Below are 16,011 nucleotides of genomic sequence, written 5' to 3'. Positions count from 1 at the left end.
TATTCGATGATGATGAAGAAGGCACGAAATTCAGAATGCATCTGACGGAATTTTGGAATTGTTGCGCTTTTATTTAAGCCACAATTTCAAAAAGAAGGCTGAGCAAGCAAAATGAAAACTAGCAAAACTAAGGTTTAAGGTAGTTGATTTGAAAAAAATAATAATAACTTGAAAGAGTTGTCAAATTGCAAAATTTGGAGACATTTAACTATGGCAAAGCTAGTCTGCTTTCTGATTATTCAAGCGTTGTATTGACCAGCATTCAGAAGGCTCTGGGCAATAGAAATCCATGGACCAAATTTAAATTCCGTGCTGCTAAATAAAAAGGGCGGATAGATATAATTACCAACACCATTCCAGAATAAATTAACAGTTATGAACTAACTGCTTAAATATTTATAGTTATCTCACTCAGAATCACAACTGGACAATAGAAGCCCCGCTCTGCGGTGTTGCCATATAAAATATGGGTTCAAGGTCATATTTTTCAGAGTACATTTTCTGTAGAGTCTCAAGCAAAGAAGAAATAGACGCTTTTGTTACAAGTACAACGCAGCAACCTCCAAAACCACCGCCAGTAATACGCGCTCCGTACACACCCGCGCAACTTTGCGCCATTTCAACCAAAGAATCGACCTCGTTACAGCTCACTTCGTACAGGTCTCGCAGAGATGCATGTGATTGGTTCATTAATTGACCAATAGAATTTAAAGATTCTTCTGAAGATTCGTTTGCCGATAGGATTTTGACGACTTGAGCCGTTCGGTCTATTTCGTTGACAACATGCAGGGCCTTGTTGAAGTGATCCTGGTCGAACTGCGGTTGGTTCGTTTTCAGAATATCCAAAGAAATCTCACGCAAAGATTCGACACCTGAAATAGAAAAATAGAGTCTAACAACCTCTGATTCAACTTACCAATAACTGACTCAGTTCTACCATTCAATGTTCCTTGAAGCTTATTTTTTTAATTTGTAGCTAATTCAGCGTCTACTGGAAATTTAACGGCTCGTTCTTCTATCGGCGTCATTCAAAAAGCAATCGAAATAGATCAACAATATATTCATGGTTTCACATTTTGAATTTCGCTCTGACAGACAACGCCAAAAACGTTAGTGATAGTGCAATTATAGCTCTTTGAATCTCTAGAACAATTTTAATTGATGCTTTTTTGATAACATGAACCCAACTAGAGAAAACTGGATCAAAATAAAATTTTTATTCCGCTAGAAATCTAAAAACTAAATTCCACTTTCGTATTTGGAGAGAGCTATTTACGTCACTTTCAGCAGATGAATTTTAATTCAACTCAAAAACTGCATATATACCTAAGTGCATTTATAAATGCATCAATATGTATGAATGCATATCTGTAGTAATTAGAGACTTTAAAGATTTTTTTTCTGAAAAGAAAAACCCAATCAATCAGCAAGACCTATAGAGGAGTCTTCACTACGTTCATTACTCTTAAAAAACCTTAAATTTGTAGTTTGTCAATGTTTCGTAAGCCAAAAAGAATTTGAGACCAATTAATGGGCAGTCGGAACATTCAGGGCTTTGCCCTGCTACGAGCAGTCTTGTTCCATATAAAGAAAGAAAGAAAGAATAAATTTCTCCGGCCATACATAAATTTGGCAATTCATCGTTATAAGTAATTATTAAAATGAGACTCGGAGAGGATAGACAACGGGGCCATATGGCCCACAAACGTCTACCCTAGCTATGCATGCTTCTTTCACTATCAGGAAAAGATTTTTTTTTAAATGTTTTTTAGAATTTGTTGAAAATTTGTAATTTCATCCATATCTCCTAAGCTACGAGCATTTGGACGGTCAAGTATTGTCATTTTAATCCGAAGCCTATTTTATAATACCTTCGTTAGCAGGCAACCGCCGGTAAAAAAGAAAAGAAAAACAAATTTAAATTCAGATTTTTTTTTTCAAAATCGTAAAATCGTCTATATCTCCTAAGCTACGAGCATTTGGACGGTCAAGTATTGTCATTCTAATCAGAAGCCTTTATTATACCTACGTAAGCAGGCAACCGCCGGTAAAAAAAAGAAAACAAAAATTTAAAATTAGATTTTTTTTGGAATTTTTTTTAAATCGTAAAATCGTCCATATCTCCTAAGCTAGGAGTTTCTGTAAGGTCAACTTTTAGGGCTAGAATCTCAATCTTAAGATACACAACATTAGCATGCAACTACGGGTTCAACAAATTTTCTACTTAGAAAAAAAATCTAATTCGATTACATTTTCAAATGATAAGTTTTTGAGTATTTTTTTTAAAAATCGTAAAATCGTCCATATCTCCTAAGCTAAGAGTTTCTGGAAGGTCAAATTTTAGCGTTAGAACCTCAACCCTAAAATACACACCCGTCAGCATGTAACCACGGGTTCAATAAATTTTTTCTTTTTTTAATTTGAATATATATAGCACCGACATTCCTGGTACAAGCCCTACGAATAGACCATGGCCGTTTAGTTTAGTCGTTTAGCTTACGCTAAAACGACTATTGGGCTTTTTTTCTTCAAAAAAAGTTAGAAAAGTAGAAATTTCTAATAAAAACCAAAAATCTGTACGAAAGATTTGAATTCGTTCAAAAGTAAATAAAAAGTTTCCTGGAAAGGTTTTGGACAAATTTTTAGTCTTAAAATTTAATTTAAACGCAGAATTTCTGACTACAGTCTGCTTAATCAACCATAAAGTTAAGATTTTTTACTGCCCCAATCCTAATCAATGCAGGATCAACCGTGGTGTAGGTGAATCATCCATTTCGCCCTAGCCAGTCCTACCTTGAGGAAGCGAATGACGCTCGGGCCGCTTCACCCGTGACCGAAGGGGGATTCGAATGCACAACTTTCGAGTTGTGAGACGTTTGCCTTACCCGCTGAGCTCCCAAAAATGGGACAAACTTTCGGTGCCATTTGCGGCGAATTTTGTCGCGCTTTGAGTCTATCGCCTAAAAACGGCACCATTGGGCGGCCTTCCCCACTCGGCGATGGCTGCTCATTAATGTAAGATAACAAAGGGCAGAGAGCGCTCCGACAAGACTGATTTAACAAATAAATTGCGAAAGCAAAGAAAAGATCGAGTTTTTTTTTGTCTAATTGGAAGGTCGACTTAGCATCAGTGTTTGTCGAGTTTGGTCTGAAAACCTATAATATTCGGACAAACTTTTCTCGACCCAGAGAGAACTTTGTTTGATTTTTTATCATCCAAATTGCGACCAATGGGGGTTTCAAAAACATGGCACACGTGGTCCCTTTACGAGTTTTCCTTTGCAATCAAAAGTGGCAGGAAAAACTTAAAGTTTCTTACCACTGTTCGAGAGTAGTCGGACCAACAAGAAAGGCCGTCATTTGTGAAAAGCAGAAGTTCAGTTCTGTTTAAAAGTATTTTTTCAAAACCACTGTGGTCGGAACTTTTGTGTTGCTTGCCCATAGCATCCAGTTTCTCTTATTTCTGTAACCATTTAGTCGAAATCTACGAAAAATTGCACTTATCACAACGTCGCCAACAGACAGTTAGAAAACAAATTCAATGAGCTCAAGACAAAAACACCACTGACTTGTTTTTGAAAACGCTTCAACTTTCGAATTTCAAGATAAAAATATATAAGACCTTAGAGCTCTTTCAATTTCAAAAACAATTTGTGATTGAGACACTTTTTCGATTAAATTAACCCACTGGATCAATAGGTAAATTTTTTACTCCGCGGGAAAATCTGAAAATTAAAGTCCAATTTCGAAACTAGATGTCGATCACAATTTTTGTGATCTTTTCGCCTTTGCTGTTCGATAGTGGAATTTACTTTCTTTTCAGCAAAAGAAACGAAAAAACAAAAGATAAACCGCGAAAAAATAAATACTTTTTCCGTAAAAAAAACCAAGCCCTATAAAGAGTATTACTACGTTCATGACTCTTTATTAAACCAAAGAAAGATGAAATGAGTCGGAGACCCAAATCTAACCTAAGGTGGCGGCCACATGCTCGCACATGGCTCTTCGCTTTCGGTACGCTCCGTCGCCCAACTCGTGCTTCACCCGAGAGTTAATGACAAGGAAGGCGCTTTCGGGAAATGCAAACTGCAAGTGAGTCACCTCTCGGGTTTTGCAGTCCAACATCAAAAGGTGATTTTCCTAAAGACATGCCACTTAAGTCTCAAAAACACCGGTATACGAAAACAGTTAATGATAATCATCTTGCGTACTGTGATTGCATACGTAGAAATTAAAATGGATAACTTCTATTTATCACATGCTTAAAAAAGTTTGAAACAGATAATGCAAGATGAAAAAATGTAATTTTCACACTCATTTCTAAGATGAAAGTTTTAAAAAGTATTATATGAATCCATAATTTATAAAATAAAATTTGAAAAACCTAACTATTAAAACAAACTGATATAATGAATTCGCTGAGAAATAACAACCAAATAATCTTAACATCTTAAATTGACTAAAACGAACTCAAATTCATGAAACCCACATTTAGGACAATAAAAAAGGCCCAAATTAAAGCCGTATCTGCTAACCTGACACAAAATAGATGCAAACTGGTCCATGATGCCACAAGGGACATTTGCGAAGTCGTGTTCTGCTTTCTGACACGCCAGAGCCTTTTCAACTTTATCAACTGTAGTGAGACCAGTCAATGCTTCCAGCAGAGTAAACATGGCCGCCTCAAGACTAGCACTACTAGATAGTCCACCACCTAAAATATTTTATTTCTACTCTCTATCTCTATTGGGAATTATGAAGAGAAATTTTCATACATGATTTTCACCTGACTCAGGTAATACAACAAAACTTGTATAGTTACAGATTTAGTTAAGTGTGGTTGTTTTTAATGAAACTGGCACAAAAAATGGTTTTAAAAAAACTGCCGAACTTAATTCACTTCATGAAAAAAACTGAAGTAAGTCTGGATAAATCGCAGTTTTTGCTTGTCGACCTCTCAAGCAATTTGATACCCATATAACCAAGCTTTCTGTAATGCTGGTGCCATGAAGCAGATTCAGAAAAATAAAATTATAGATCATGCCGAAGCAGCTTTAGATAGGTCCAGTGCGACCAGAACTGTTCTGTTTTGGTGGCATTTGTTGCTTAAATCAGTCACTGAATTAAAAAATTTCGAGTCAAGGATGCACAATATCCATCCACATATTTGTGGACCGATATTCAACGAAAGCAAGAAATTGAAAACATCTGTTATAAATTTCATGGCTAGCGGGCCAATATATTTGAGATGGACGGTGCAGAGGCCAAAGGACGCAATAATTGTGAGCCACTGCTTTCACAACAAAACGCTTCACCGGTTAATACAATTTTCAGCTTCTAGTGGAATGAAACTTAGCGAGTCAACTAGGTTAAACTTGAGAGCTTTCCTAAGTTTTGTTGCTTTTATGAGTTCTCCGATTCGTATATTGAATCTGATAAGCTATTTCAAAGTCTGTCGTCTTAGAAAACCATTTTCATTTAAATAAATTGGGTGGGATCCTGCTACAGACTGTACAGATTAAGTATTGAACCCCTTTTCTGAACTTACTGGACGACACGGGGTGACTGCAAGTCTGGAGAAACTCACGCCAGTTCCTTTTTATTTTTTTCTAGTCATTTTGGTCACAATTTCTTTACACAGAGGCGAAGCAAAGCTTCGCAAAACTTGAGATACAAAAAAAACACTGCATTACAAGAGATTCAAAAAATAAATAATCTGACAAAATCACTTGTTGCTGGTCTCATTCCCTACCTCTACGCTAAAGATCCATGATACCTTGAAGCTAAAGTACTATTTGTAAAATAATAGTCTTTGTTAATATCCTTAGCATTGGCTATACTTTGCTTGCTTGTGTAATTATACTAGAAACCGTTTGCATCAAACAATTGAAAAAAAACCAGCTTGACAAAGAACCGTTTGAAAAGCTACCAGATAGAAACAAATTGCACTTTAAAAAACGGAAACACAGCCGATAGAAATTAAGACGAAAACTACAAATCCGAAACAATCAAAATTTTTAAATAATTATATTTGAAAAAACTTCTACCCCAAATGAACTAAAAAGTAGCTTTTCTTGAATTTTTGAGAAATTGAGCATGTCGGCAGAATTTGTAATAAAGTTTGTTTAAAGGAAAAAATTCAAGTTCCCGATTACAAGTCACTTGCTCTCGAAAGCGAAATTAAAATAGGGTCAAACGGATTTGTAAGTCTAATTTTATTCCCCTTTTTGTGCAAGTTTCTTTATTTCGTCAATTAATGCAGTTAAAAAAACAAGGTCGGTCGGTACGAATGCTGTGACTTGCTGTAGCGAGAATAGTGTGGGAAACGTTCGTTCGGCAGCGTCAAGCTGCATCAAATTTTTTGCAAGAGCATCTTGAATTTCATTTAACACAATTTGCCAGTCCGCTTTCTTAAATTATTTATCTCATCGAGAAATTTATTTCCTTACAAACCTTAGTTTTTTAATCAAAGAAGACTATGGTTCAACAATTCTGCGCTACTAGCGTTTAAGTCAGCAATATCTTACACTTACTAGAGTTTTCAATTTTCTGGGATACAGGAAGTAAACATTTCACATCTAATAATTTCACTCAAGATATCGTATATCATTCTGATAGAAAGAGTTTTATGAGGAGAATAAGAATCTTACAGTACAGATTGTTTAAAAACTTTACCTGCAGGAACAGAAGACACCACACAGCAGTCGAATCCACTTTGCAGACTGTGCACTTTGACGAATTCGTTCACGGTACCCAATATGTAGTTGGCCCACTTGGTAGATTTCTCCTCGGTTGGATGAATATTCACACTAGATCCGGACTCGACGGTTGGGACTTCGAACTCATACGATTTGCATTGAGCCGAGGCAAGATCTGTTCGAACTCTAAAAAGAAACAAGAAGGAACTAAAAAGGAAAATCTCTCTGCAAAAAACAAATGAACAAAAAACTACTTCGATTTCTGTTTTTTGGATTTTGCTTACATTTTTTCGAGGTGGCGTGGATTGTAGGTGTACCCAACAAAATTTAATTACCAAAAACAAAAATATTAGATAAAATAAGCACGCAGCATATCTTGGTAACATTACTAACGAAAAGTAAATTGTGGCTCTTCGTTAGCTTCGTTTTTCAGACTCAAAAAAATATCAAACGGTTCAATTTTTTTTACAAATCGGAGAAACCAAAGGTCACCTTGAGAGTTAGAGAATTTTAGTCATGTGATCGACCAGGGGCGGATCTAGGATTGTCTCGAGGGGAGATGGCGGATTTTCAAAAAAAAATTCCGAAAATTTTGTCGACTTTTTTTGATCAAAAATTTTGATTTTCCGAGCGGTCTCAGAAGTCTATTCAGACGCTTTTTTGACAAAAAGTTGCACCGTATATACCGTGCATATACGTTTTTGGGCAATTTTTGGCGAAAAATTGCGATTTTTCGGCGCGCGCTCCCCTTCAACATTAGTATATAGTGGCGCCAAAGGCTCCTTAGAAAAATTTAAGGGTTGGTCAGGATGTCATAAAATATACCAAAGGAGGAACCTTTGGTTAACGAGGGGGTCGAAAAAAGATTCTGAAGGGAACGTTTTTTTTAAACTTTTGATATGATTTAGAGTCATGTTTCAGGGTACATACGCAGATTTTCTTTTTCTGTCTAGCTCTGATTGTTCAACTAACCAAAGGCGGACTATAAATTCAAACGAAACCACCCACCGTCTAAACTTCAGATATTAGATTTATGATTTCAGTGGTCAGCCTTATTACGCATTCTTCGTTGTCGTGATTTCATCAAAGCTCCTAGTTTACTTTTTCGGAGTACCCAATTTCTTTTCAAAAAGTCTATTATAGTTACCTGTCTCGCGATTACTTTCGACCTAAAAATTTCAAATGCATGTCTCCGAGTTGGGAATTTGGCGAAAAGTCTTTAAAGGACTGTGGTAAAATATCAAATTTAACAATCCTTATATATCAATTGGGGAGAAAAAACCTTTTTCATGTTCAATCAAAAATTATTGCAAAAGTATGAGCTAAAAAGATATTTGACTTTTTATATTCAAAAGCGTAATTACGCAATAACCATTAACATAATTAATCGTATGACAGCTTCGAGAAAGACGACAACGATGATTTGAAGACAACACGATACGGTTGACAACTCCTATCGACGAGAACAACAAAAAAAACAGTCAGCTTTATCAATTATTAAAGCAGTTTCAACTGTTGTTATAGTTTTACCTCATTTATTCCCAGCTCTTTTCACAATTATTTTATAATGGAGTTTATTATCAGCGAATCAATTTTATTGGCCTGTTGGTCCAAATACATAGTGCAACAACATCTCAAAAGTGGAAAATTGAAGACGAGACATGTAAATCAACTTCATATAAAACTAGTTATCGTTTATTCTGCCCCAGACTGTTGAGATAAATTTACTTTCAAAGTTACTTTGTTACCTCAAGAGTTGTGACGAACAATTCTAACTTTAACCAACCTTCCCCTTATATTACCTTTCGTCCTCTCAATATTACCAGAAAATTCAGCGCGGAACTACCTTAAGCGTGGAATATTTGGCTTAAGTTGCCAGAAGTAAGATTTTGCGTCTTATTGCCAGGCTTTTACTGAGGACACTCTGGCTTTTCACAATTGCACAGATGCAGGAGAGGGGTCGAAAATAATTGCTAACCTGCACTTGTTACTTTTAGTCTGACTGTATGACCCCACAATGACGGTCCATAGTGGCATGGCCATAGGTAACACATAGCCATTGTTATAGTCCACATGTTCCCCAATTATGTTCACGCGTCCAGGGGCGCACGAGGCCACCGAGGGCGCATGGCCAAAGTGAGAAGTAAACAAATTCTTACCAGATTCAACTAGCTCCTCTAACGACGGGACAACTTCCATTACCATTAATTCTAGAAAATTCATTCTAAAATTTACTATCAATTCGAAATGCAACGTAAACATTAAGGCCTAGAATAAGTTTTGAGGCCTTGATTGAAAAAATGATAATTTAAACAAAGCAAACAGGCGGTTGGAAAAGAGCTAATGAACGCAAGTAAACCGAAAAAAATACTGACTTGATTTTTGACAAATTCTCAACTATCGAATTTCGAAGAAAAAAGAAATATGGCCTTCAGTATCGACCGCCCTCCATCATTTCTGATTGTCAAAACTATCCAAAAGGTCATCCATTTTTGGCTGGCCAACCTCAAATATTTGATGATTTTTTTTAACAGTACTCCAACACGTCATTTTAGCCTGTTTTTTTCTCAAATATTTGCCTGCGGCGAAAAAACTTTCCGAAAAATTCGGTCCTCCTAGCATTTTCGGAGAGCTCGGAAAATCAAATTGGTCGAAATCTGATAAAATTCCATTTTCGAATTTAGAAGTTGATCACGTTTTTCGGGACCTTAACACTTTCGCTTTTCAATAGAGGGGTTTGTTTTCCTTTTAACAAATGAAATAAATTGAACTACGAAAGAAATCAAAAATCAAACGGCGAAACAGTACATTTGAGCCTGAACAAATTTTAAGATTTCCTGAAAAAAAACGAAAAAAGCATTTGAAATTCATCGTCATCACAAACATCGACATCACGAAAAAGTTATCCAAAAGTTTTTGGCACTTGAAACCTCTCTTTTCGCTCTTTCTAAAAAATAGCAGGAAATTTAGACAAAAAAATGAAAAATTACATTTCTTTTTTTTTAAGAGTGGTCTCGTGCCTTTTTTTCATTCGGGTTTTCATTGTTTAGCTTTGTGGAGTTTTTTGCGACCTAAATTTAGCGTACACAAGCTTTTAAAATCAGCCGAACACAATCATTTATGCAGAGCAGTTCAATGGTTGCATGGCGTAAATTATTACGCTGCCCTTATCCAAAAAAAAATCAAATCTAAAAAGTCAAATAGACATCATTAATTTTTGCAGATCCAAAAAGTTAAAGAGACGTCGTTAATTTTTGAGCATACCTATAATAATAAAGAGAGATTACAAGCAAAACAACATGTCAAGAAACTCTTTCTATAACCAAAAACCAGAGGAAGTTAACTTCCAACCGATTGAAACCTGGTTAGGAATAATCTATCGGTAAATAATCTATCGGTAAAAGTAAAGCAAAAAACAAAACAAATTGAAAACGACTCTTAGCTACAAGTATAACCAACCAGTCACAGTAAAAGTACTATTTGCTACGTTTTTGTCGCATATTGTTGTTACTATTTGCGCGAGGACAGGCCTACGATCATGCGTGCCGCGTAGCATGAATCGATTAGCGCTAAAGAATTGAGTTTGCTTTGTCACTTGTGCCGCATCAAATAGAGTAACTATTTTAACTGCGCATGCTAAGCGGCACGCAAGCAAAGTCGCTACACCCCCTTTTAGCCTTTTGTTCTAAAAATGCAAACAGCAACAACAATCTGGGACAGAAATTGAACAAATAAAAAGCTACTGTGAAAATATTATCATGTTCAACTTAATTTTTGTGTATAATTTTTTTTTTACAGAAAGCACTGCTTTTATCGCGTTTCTTTCAAACCTTGCAGAAAAATTTGAATAAATTAGAAATTTGAAATATATCTTGGTTACTTAATTTTTGGTTTCTTCCACTGAATTATTTGTTTACTTCATTTAAATTGGCAATTAAGAAAAGGAAAAAGAAATCAACATCATTTTTAACAGAAATAGCGAGGAATCGAGCGGGATCAATTGAGGTACGGAAAATAAGTCCGGACAACAAAATTATTCAATTTAACCAAAAACTAATTTAAATTTAAGTTTCCAAAAATTTTCTTAACTATCACGTGTTAAATTGGGCGGATTTTTTTTCCAGCTCAGCTGTTTTCTGGCGCTGCAATACCTTTCAAAAATAGTTCGTTGATTATTATCAAATAAAGTGATAAATAGGACGCTAAGCGATTAGCACGGAATGCTCCGACCACAGTTTTAAATCCAGAAAATAGACAAAAGAATCATATTTTTCCAAGTGGATAAACCTGCAGACGATGAACTCACTATAGACTACAATAGCCTTGTATATCACAGTTAAACAGGCTCTAATCAGTGATATCCGTTTAAAAAACAAGAAAAAAAAATAAATTATAATAATTCAAAAATAAAACTTTTGGCACCAATTTAAATTTTTCTACCGCAAATATTCAAATTTCTCGTCAGTAATTCAAATTTTTGAATAGTCTGTTTATTAGCAATTTTGAGTGCCGATTTTGGGCTCTGTTTGCAATTTTGGATTCAATTTTGTCGTGAAAACTAAGATTGTTTGCATTTTCCACGAAAATAATTGACATAAATAAAACTTTTTCAAAGAACCTCTAATGAGCCTTTTGTATAATAACACACTAAACCCCCTCTAAGTTTGTTTGAGGTGCATAAGATCGGTAGGAAAACTCAACCTTCTCCATGTTTACTTCCCACACTTCTCCCAACAATAACGTCAATTGATACTTTGCGCCTTTCACTTATTAGACCATCAATTTCGCCGCGCGATGATTCATGTAGAGTTTCGCTACATGTGCCAAGGTATTGTTACTATCGAAGAGAAAAAAATGCTATTTGTTAGTCTTATTGGCCTTATCAGACAAATCTAAGACGAGAAATCTTCTTAATTTTGGTCTTAAATCGGTCAGAAAAGTTAGCCCTCGAGTAAGAATTGCACTTACTTCTGCATATAGTGTCAGATAACAAATAGAATATGTCTCTTTTATCAATCTGGGTAAGAATCATGAGTGAATTTAGTAAACAACTACAAATGCACAGTTTTTGAGTAATCACACGTACCCCGCAGTAGTTATTGGTTTTCGCGGAATAAGCGTACCATCTATTTTCATCAGCTTCGAAAAATCATTTCGTTACCATCAGTATCTCGAAAAAGTATGTTGCGTTACCAATCTCTGTCTTTCAAGAGCATAATAACAAACTTTTCCATTATAACAGCACAGCTTTACATTCCAAGATATAGCTTGACTAAATCTGTGGACTTCGATTTCTGAGTTTTGAAAACATACTAGTAGAAGTGCTCTAGGAAAATTTATTTGATGGTGATTTTCTAATCTCTGGACTTTGTTTGAAATTAAAATATGATTTTCAGATTTTTGCTGAAATAAGAAACGCAAATACTCAATGTGCTACACCAGTTTGCCTACAATGAGTTTGTTTTCGAACGGAAAAGCGGTGCTCAGAAAAATCATAATTTCGAACGAAATCCAAGGTAAAATGCCGCATCAGACTTTCAAATATATTCATCTAGAACTTGACTCTATTGACCGCTTGGTTTGACTTCAAAACTTGATAGAAACATTGTCAAGAACTCTTTGATGATACATCACTTGTTTGAATTCCTGCTATTCTTTTCTTTTTTCACCGCAGCTTTTAAGTTTTCATCCAATTCAAAGATTTTTGCATAGAACAGTTATCAACGACAAGTTACTCGCTAATTCACCTTGCGCAATTGTTTATGTTCAACTGACGTCAGTAGTCTGGTATGTTTTAAAGTCAATCAGAGAATAGAAAAAAGCTGTAATCAATCAGCCCTATCTATTTTTCATTCGCTTTCTGCTTACTAAAGACCAAACCCAATTTAGAAGTTTATGATTTGGGCTCAATAAAGCAGAGCTTACATCTCATTTTCTTCACGTTGAAGAAGCTGCTATCTAATACACCAAACACTGAACAATACTTTAAAAATATTACTATCATTGTTATTTTTTATAGCCGGATTCAGCTAACTTTTGATTTAGAAACTCAGTAGTGATGCAAAACTCGGTAGTGAAAAAAAACAGTAATTTTAACAAAGGTGAGGCGGAGTTAAGCAGCACAAGAGATACATAAAAACAACCACACAGAGGCGAAGCACAGCATCGCACCTTTTGAGATACAACACAAATAGGAGGCACACGACAGAAAAAGAGACAAAGCCGCTAAGTCAAAAAACGTATGAAATGAATGCCAAAGAGATTACTACAATTTTCAAACGTTTGTTTTATATGATATTGTCAGTCTAACTCGAAATCAAAAATTCGTCAACATTAAAACTCAAAAGAAGGAAAACGAAAGATGGTTATTGTAATTAATGACTCAAAACTTCAACAAGCATTAATGGCATAAAGCCTTTAAAATGATTGAAAGGCTAGCAAATTGTCATAAGTATTCAAGTACATTGTAATAAGCATTTTGAAAAACTTACCCCGCGCCATTTAAGCCGACAATACTCGGGTCTATTGAGCCGGAAAAAAATTTGTCCTAAAAATTGAGCTCACGAAGTTCCGCAACTTACGCTTTTTTTCATCCTGGTTCAAGTTTGATGTTCCACGAAGTTTGATGGTTCAAGTTTGATGTTTCGCGAAATTGAGCATGGCCCAACGGATTAAAATTCTTACGAGCTGAAATCAGTGGGCAAAGTTTCTAATGAGAAAAAAAATCAATGCAAAAATTGAAAAAAAAAAGTTTTCAATGTCTTATAAATTGTTGATTTGCAAAAAACTCTGGTAGGAGTAGCGAGAGAGAACTGAAATACAGATCCAAATTTATCCATAATTGGACGAGATTAGATTAAAATAATCACAGAGCCAAAAGCTGGCTCTTCTTCCCGTAGTTTCGTCAATATATCAAAAATATTCAAATCAGCATTTCTCGACAAAAAGTTTTAGGAGAGCAAAAAAATCTCCAAATAGGGAATCCAGAAAAAATGCCAGAGTCAATCATTAATCAGCTTGCTTTGGGTACCTCGGATCGACAAAAAAAAACAACTTTTGCATGTCTCAAGTAACATGCAGCAACTGACCCAATTACATAGATAAAATAATCAACGCTGAAATTCAACCATGGCCTAAAAAGTAATCACTTTAATTCCCAACCGGGAACCTTGGGAGGCGATCAGTGTTTAATTCTGCGATCTGGAAGACAGTAGAAGTAGATACTCGGAGCACAAACAAACGCTCTAGTGTTATATTTGAATTATGGCAGCCAGACTTAATTAAGTTAAAAGCTCTCCCTTCGCTGTCTTACCACAGCCTTCACTGTTATGTTGTTTACCAGTGGTAGTGACAACAGGCATCGAGTGAAGTGTTTGCTGTCAAACAAACAAACAAAGAGACAAATAAACAAACATCTTCGCAAAAGTGCCTGTGTTTCGAGAGACACTTTTAGCCGGAAGGAAATCCGGTTCAAAGAAGTCTAGTAAAAGCAGACTGATGAAATCACTCTTTCTAATAGAGCTAGAGAGAGAGAGAGAGAGCTCCCCCTTTTTAGTAATTTCTCAAAGCAAAATATTGATTTGTATTTTCTTATTTCACATTGACAATCAGATTTCCTGTTTTTCACAAAAAAAACCTAAAAATAGGAAGCATTGCATCGCTTCGTTGGGATAGCACGATTGGGTCTCCGTTTTCAGATGTCTCTTCTACGCATCAAAACTCGTTCTATATAATCAGAAAAGTATTATTTAAGCAACTGGTGCTATCAGCCAGCTAAGTCCACAGAATTTGCGTAATTTCCAGCAAATAGGAAGATTCCTTTATTCTAAACCGAGAATACAATACTTATCTTCAATCTCTCTTCTGGTTCAAATTCTAGCATTTCAAAGATTCGCACGAGCTGTCAGTTTTCTCCTTGAAATATTTTTAAAGTCTCCAGTTGAAAATACAAAAAAATTGCTTTAAACTTATTTAGTTACGAGAAAATTTAGATAGTTACAAGAATCTGCCTAAAAATTCTTCCAAACAAATCATCGAGTTGCTTCCAGCTGCTTCTTCAAATCACGTTTTGTCATCATTAGAAGAGATAATCCCAGCTCATACCTTCCCTTTACAATTGTTTCTGCATCTGTCTTTTAATTAATTTAGGTGACGTCAGCTACCATAACACCAGAAGATATCAGCCAGTATACGGGGGTTAAAATCATTACTGATATACTCAATGGCAGCCAAGGCTTTTAACTTTTCAAAAATCGCACTGAATTGTCACGCTTTCAATCAGAATTTTAAATCATAATCTCTGATTGTCTAAACCAATTTTCGGATATGTAGTCCTTCGAACAGGTGACATTTCCTCTTTTAATAGTACCTATTGGATACATTCCGCTAATCTCCAATGGATCTTTTACTCCTGTTTACTTCCAAGTATGTTTGCCTTAAAGCCATTCATTTAACTCCAGATGTTTCTGCCTTCCAAAGTTTTCGTGTGATTTATTGTCAGCTGTCTCAGCGGCTACGATCAAAATAGTAATTCAGAGCATACAGAATGACAATTTTTGGTTATTTACTCCTCAAGTTTTTGATTGAAAACACTTAATTGTATAAATTTGAGCTCTACTAGAAAAACGGTGTTAAATTACTTTTATTAACAAGTTATCAAACCTTATTCAGAAACAAAGTGAACACGATCTCGAAATTCTTCCTATTAGAGAACCGCATAACTAAACCGCCTTACTCAGAATATCTTTTCACGTCAACCACGACCAGCCCACATGTGAAAAACTGAAGAGTTATTGACTGAAAATTGATTACATTGGTAATCTTCTTTGATCTCTAACTTTCACATTTAGTGTCTATATTGTGTCCTAGATTTCTCTGGACCAATTCAAATTATAACGTCCAGTTTATCCTCGAACAGAATACAATTAAATCAAAAAATATACTAGATTTTTGTTCATTTGAAGCGGCACTTTATGAAACAGCTGTACTCATTACTCTATCTATTTCGAAAAAAGTCACAAGTATGGTTATGGCTGCACCACAGAAAAATTATCTACACATGCTGTTTGTCTTCATGATACTCGTTCAGCTGAAACACAGGTAAAATCAAAGTTAGCGCATTTGAAAAACAGGATTAAGTTAACTCAAGCCTTAGCTCCGGCAGAACAAAAGAGAAGAACAAAAAAAACATCAATGAATTTTTTTGAGACTTGAGAAAACCAAAACACATTATGACTCTGAGCTTCAGGGCAATGACTGATCAGGCAAATTTTATAGACCAATTAGAAGAATTAGTCTGAAATTGTTGTTTTTT

General features: G+C 35.4%; 2 protein-coding genes across 4 annotated transcripts in view; one reads left to right on the top strand and one right to left on the bottom strand.

The window, feature by feature from the left end:
- Window positions 1–286: 286 nt before the first annotated feature.
- Window positions 287–8,943, bottom strand: LOC134843619 (galactokinase-like). The gene is made up of 5 exons (XM_063859786.1): window positions 8,677–8,943; window positions 6,676–6,884; window positions 4,536–4,714; window positions 3,972–4,140; window positions 287–872 (listed from the first exon to the last, which is right to left on the bottom strand). Exons 1-5 carry the CDS (start codon window positions 8,919–8,921, stop codon window positions 418–420), a joined length of 1,257 nt encoding a protein of 418 aa, XP_063715856.1. The 5' UTR covers window positions 8,922–8,943; the 3' UTR covers window positions 287–417.
- LOC134843618 (glycine receptor subunit alpha-4-like) overlaps window positions 8,902–16,011 on the top strand; it is a 21,205-nt gene continuing 14,095 nt past the window's right edge. The window contains exons 1-2 of one of the 3 annotated variants that reach the window (XM_063859784.1): window positions 8,902–8,952; window positions 11,372–15,797. In XM_063859784.1, coding sequence (XP_063715854.1) covers window positions 15,721–15,797 — 77 coding nt within the window. In that variant the 5' untranslated portion in view covers window positions 8,902–8,952; window positions 11,372–15,720. Of the gene's footprint in view, window positions 8,953–10,227; window positions 10,248–10,390; window positions 10,704–11,371; window positions 15,798–16,011 lie in introns of those variants that run through there. The other 2 variants (XM_063859783.1, XM_063859785.1) reach the window with 2 other exon arrangements.

This window comes from Symsagittifera roscoffensis, chromosome 4 (genome assembly GCF_963678635.1).
Source record: "Symsagittifera roscoffensis chromosome 4, txSymRosc1.1, whole genome shotgun sequence".
In the NCBI taxonomy this organism is placed as follows: domain Eukaryota; kingdom Metazoa; phylum Xenacoelomorpha; order Acoela; family Convolutidae; genus Symsagittifera; species Symsagittifera roscoffensis.
The sequence above is the reverse complement of the archived record's forward strand: the minus strand, read 5'-3'. Positions and strand labels throughout refer to the sequence as shown.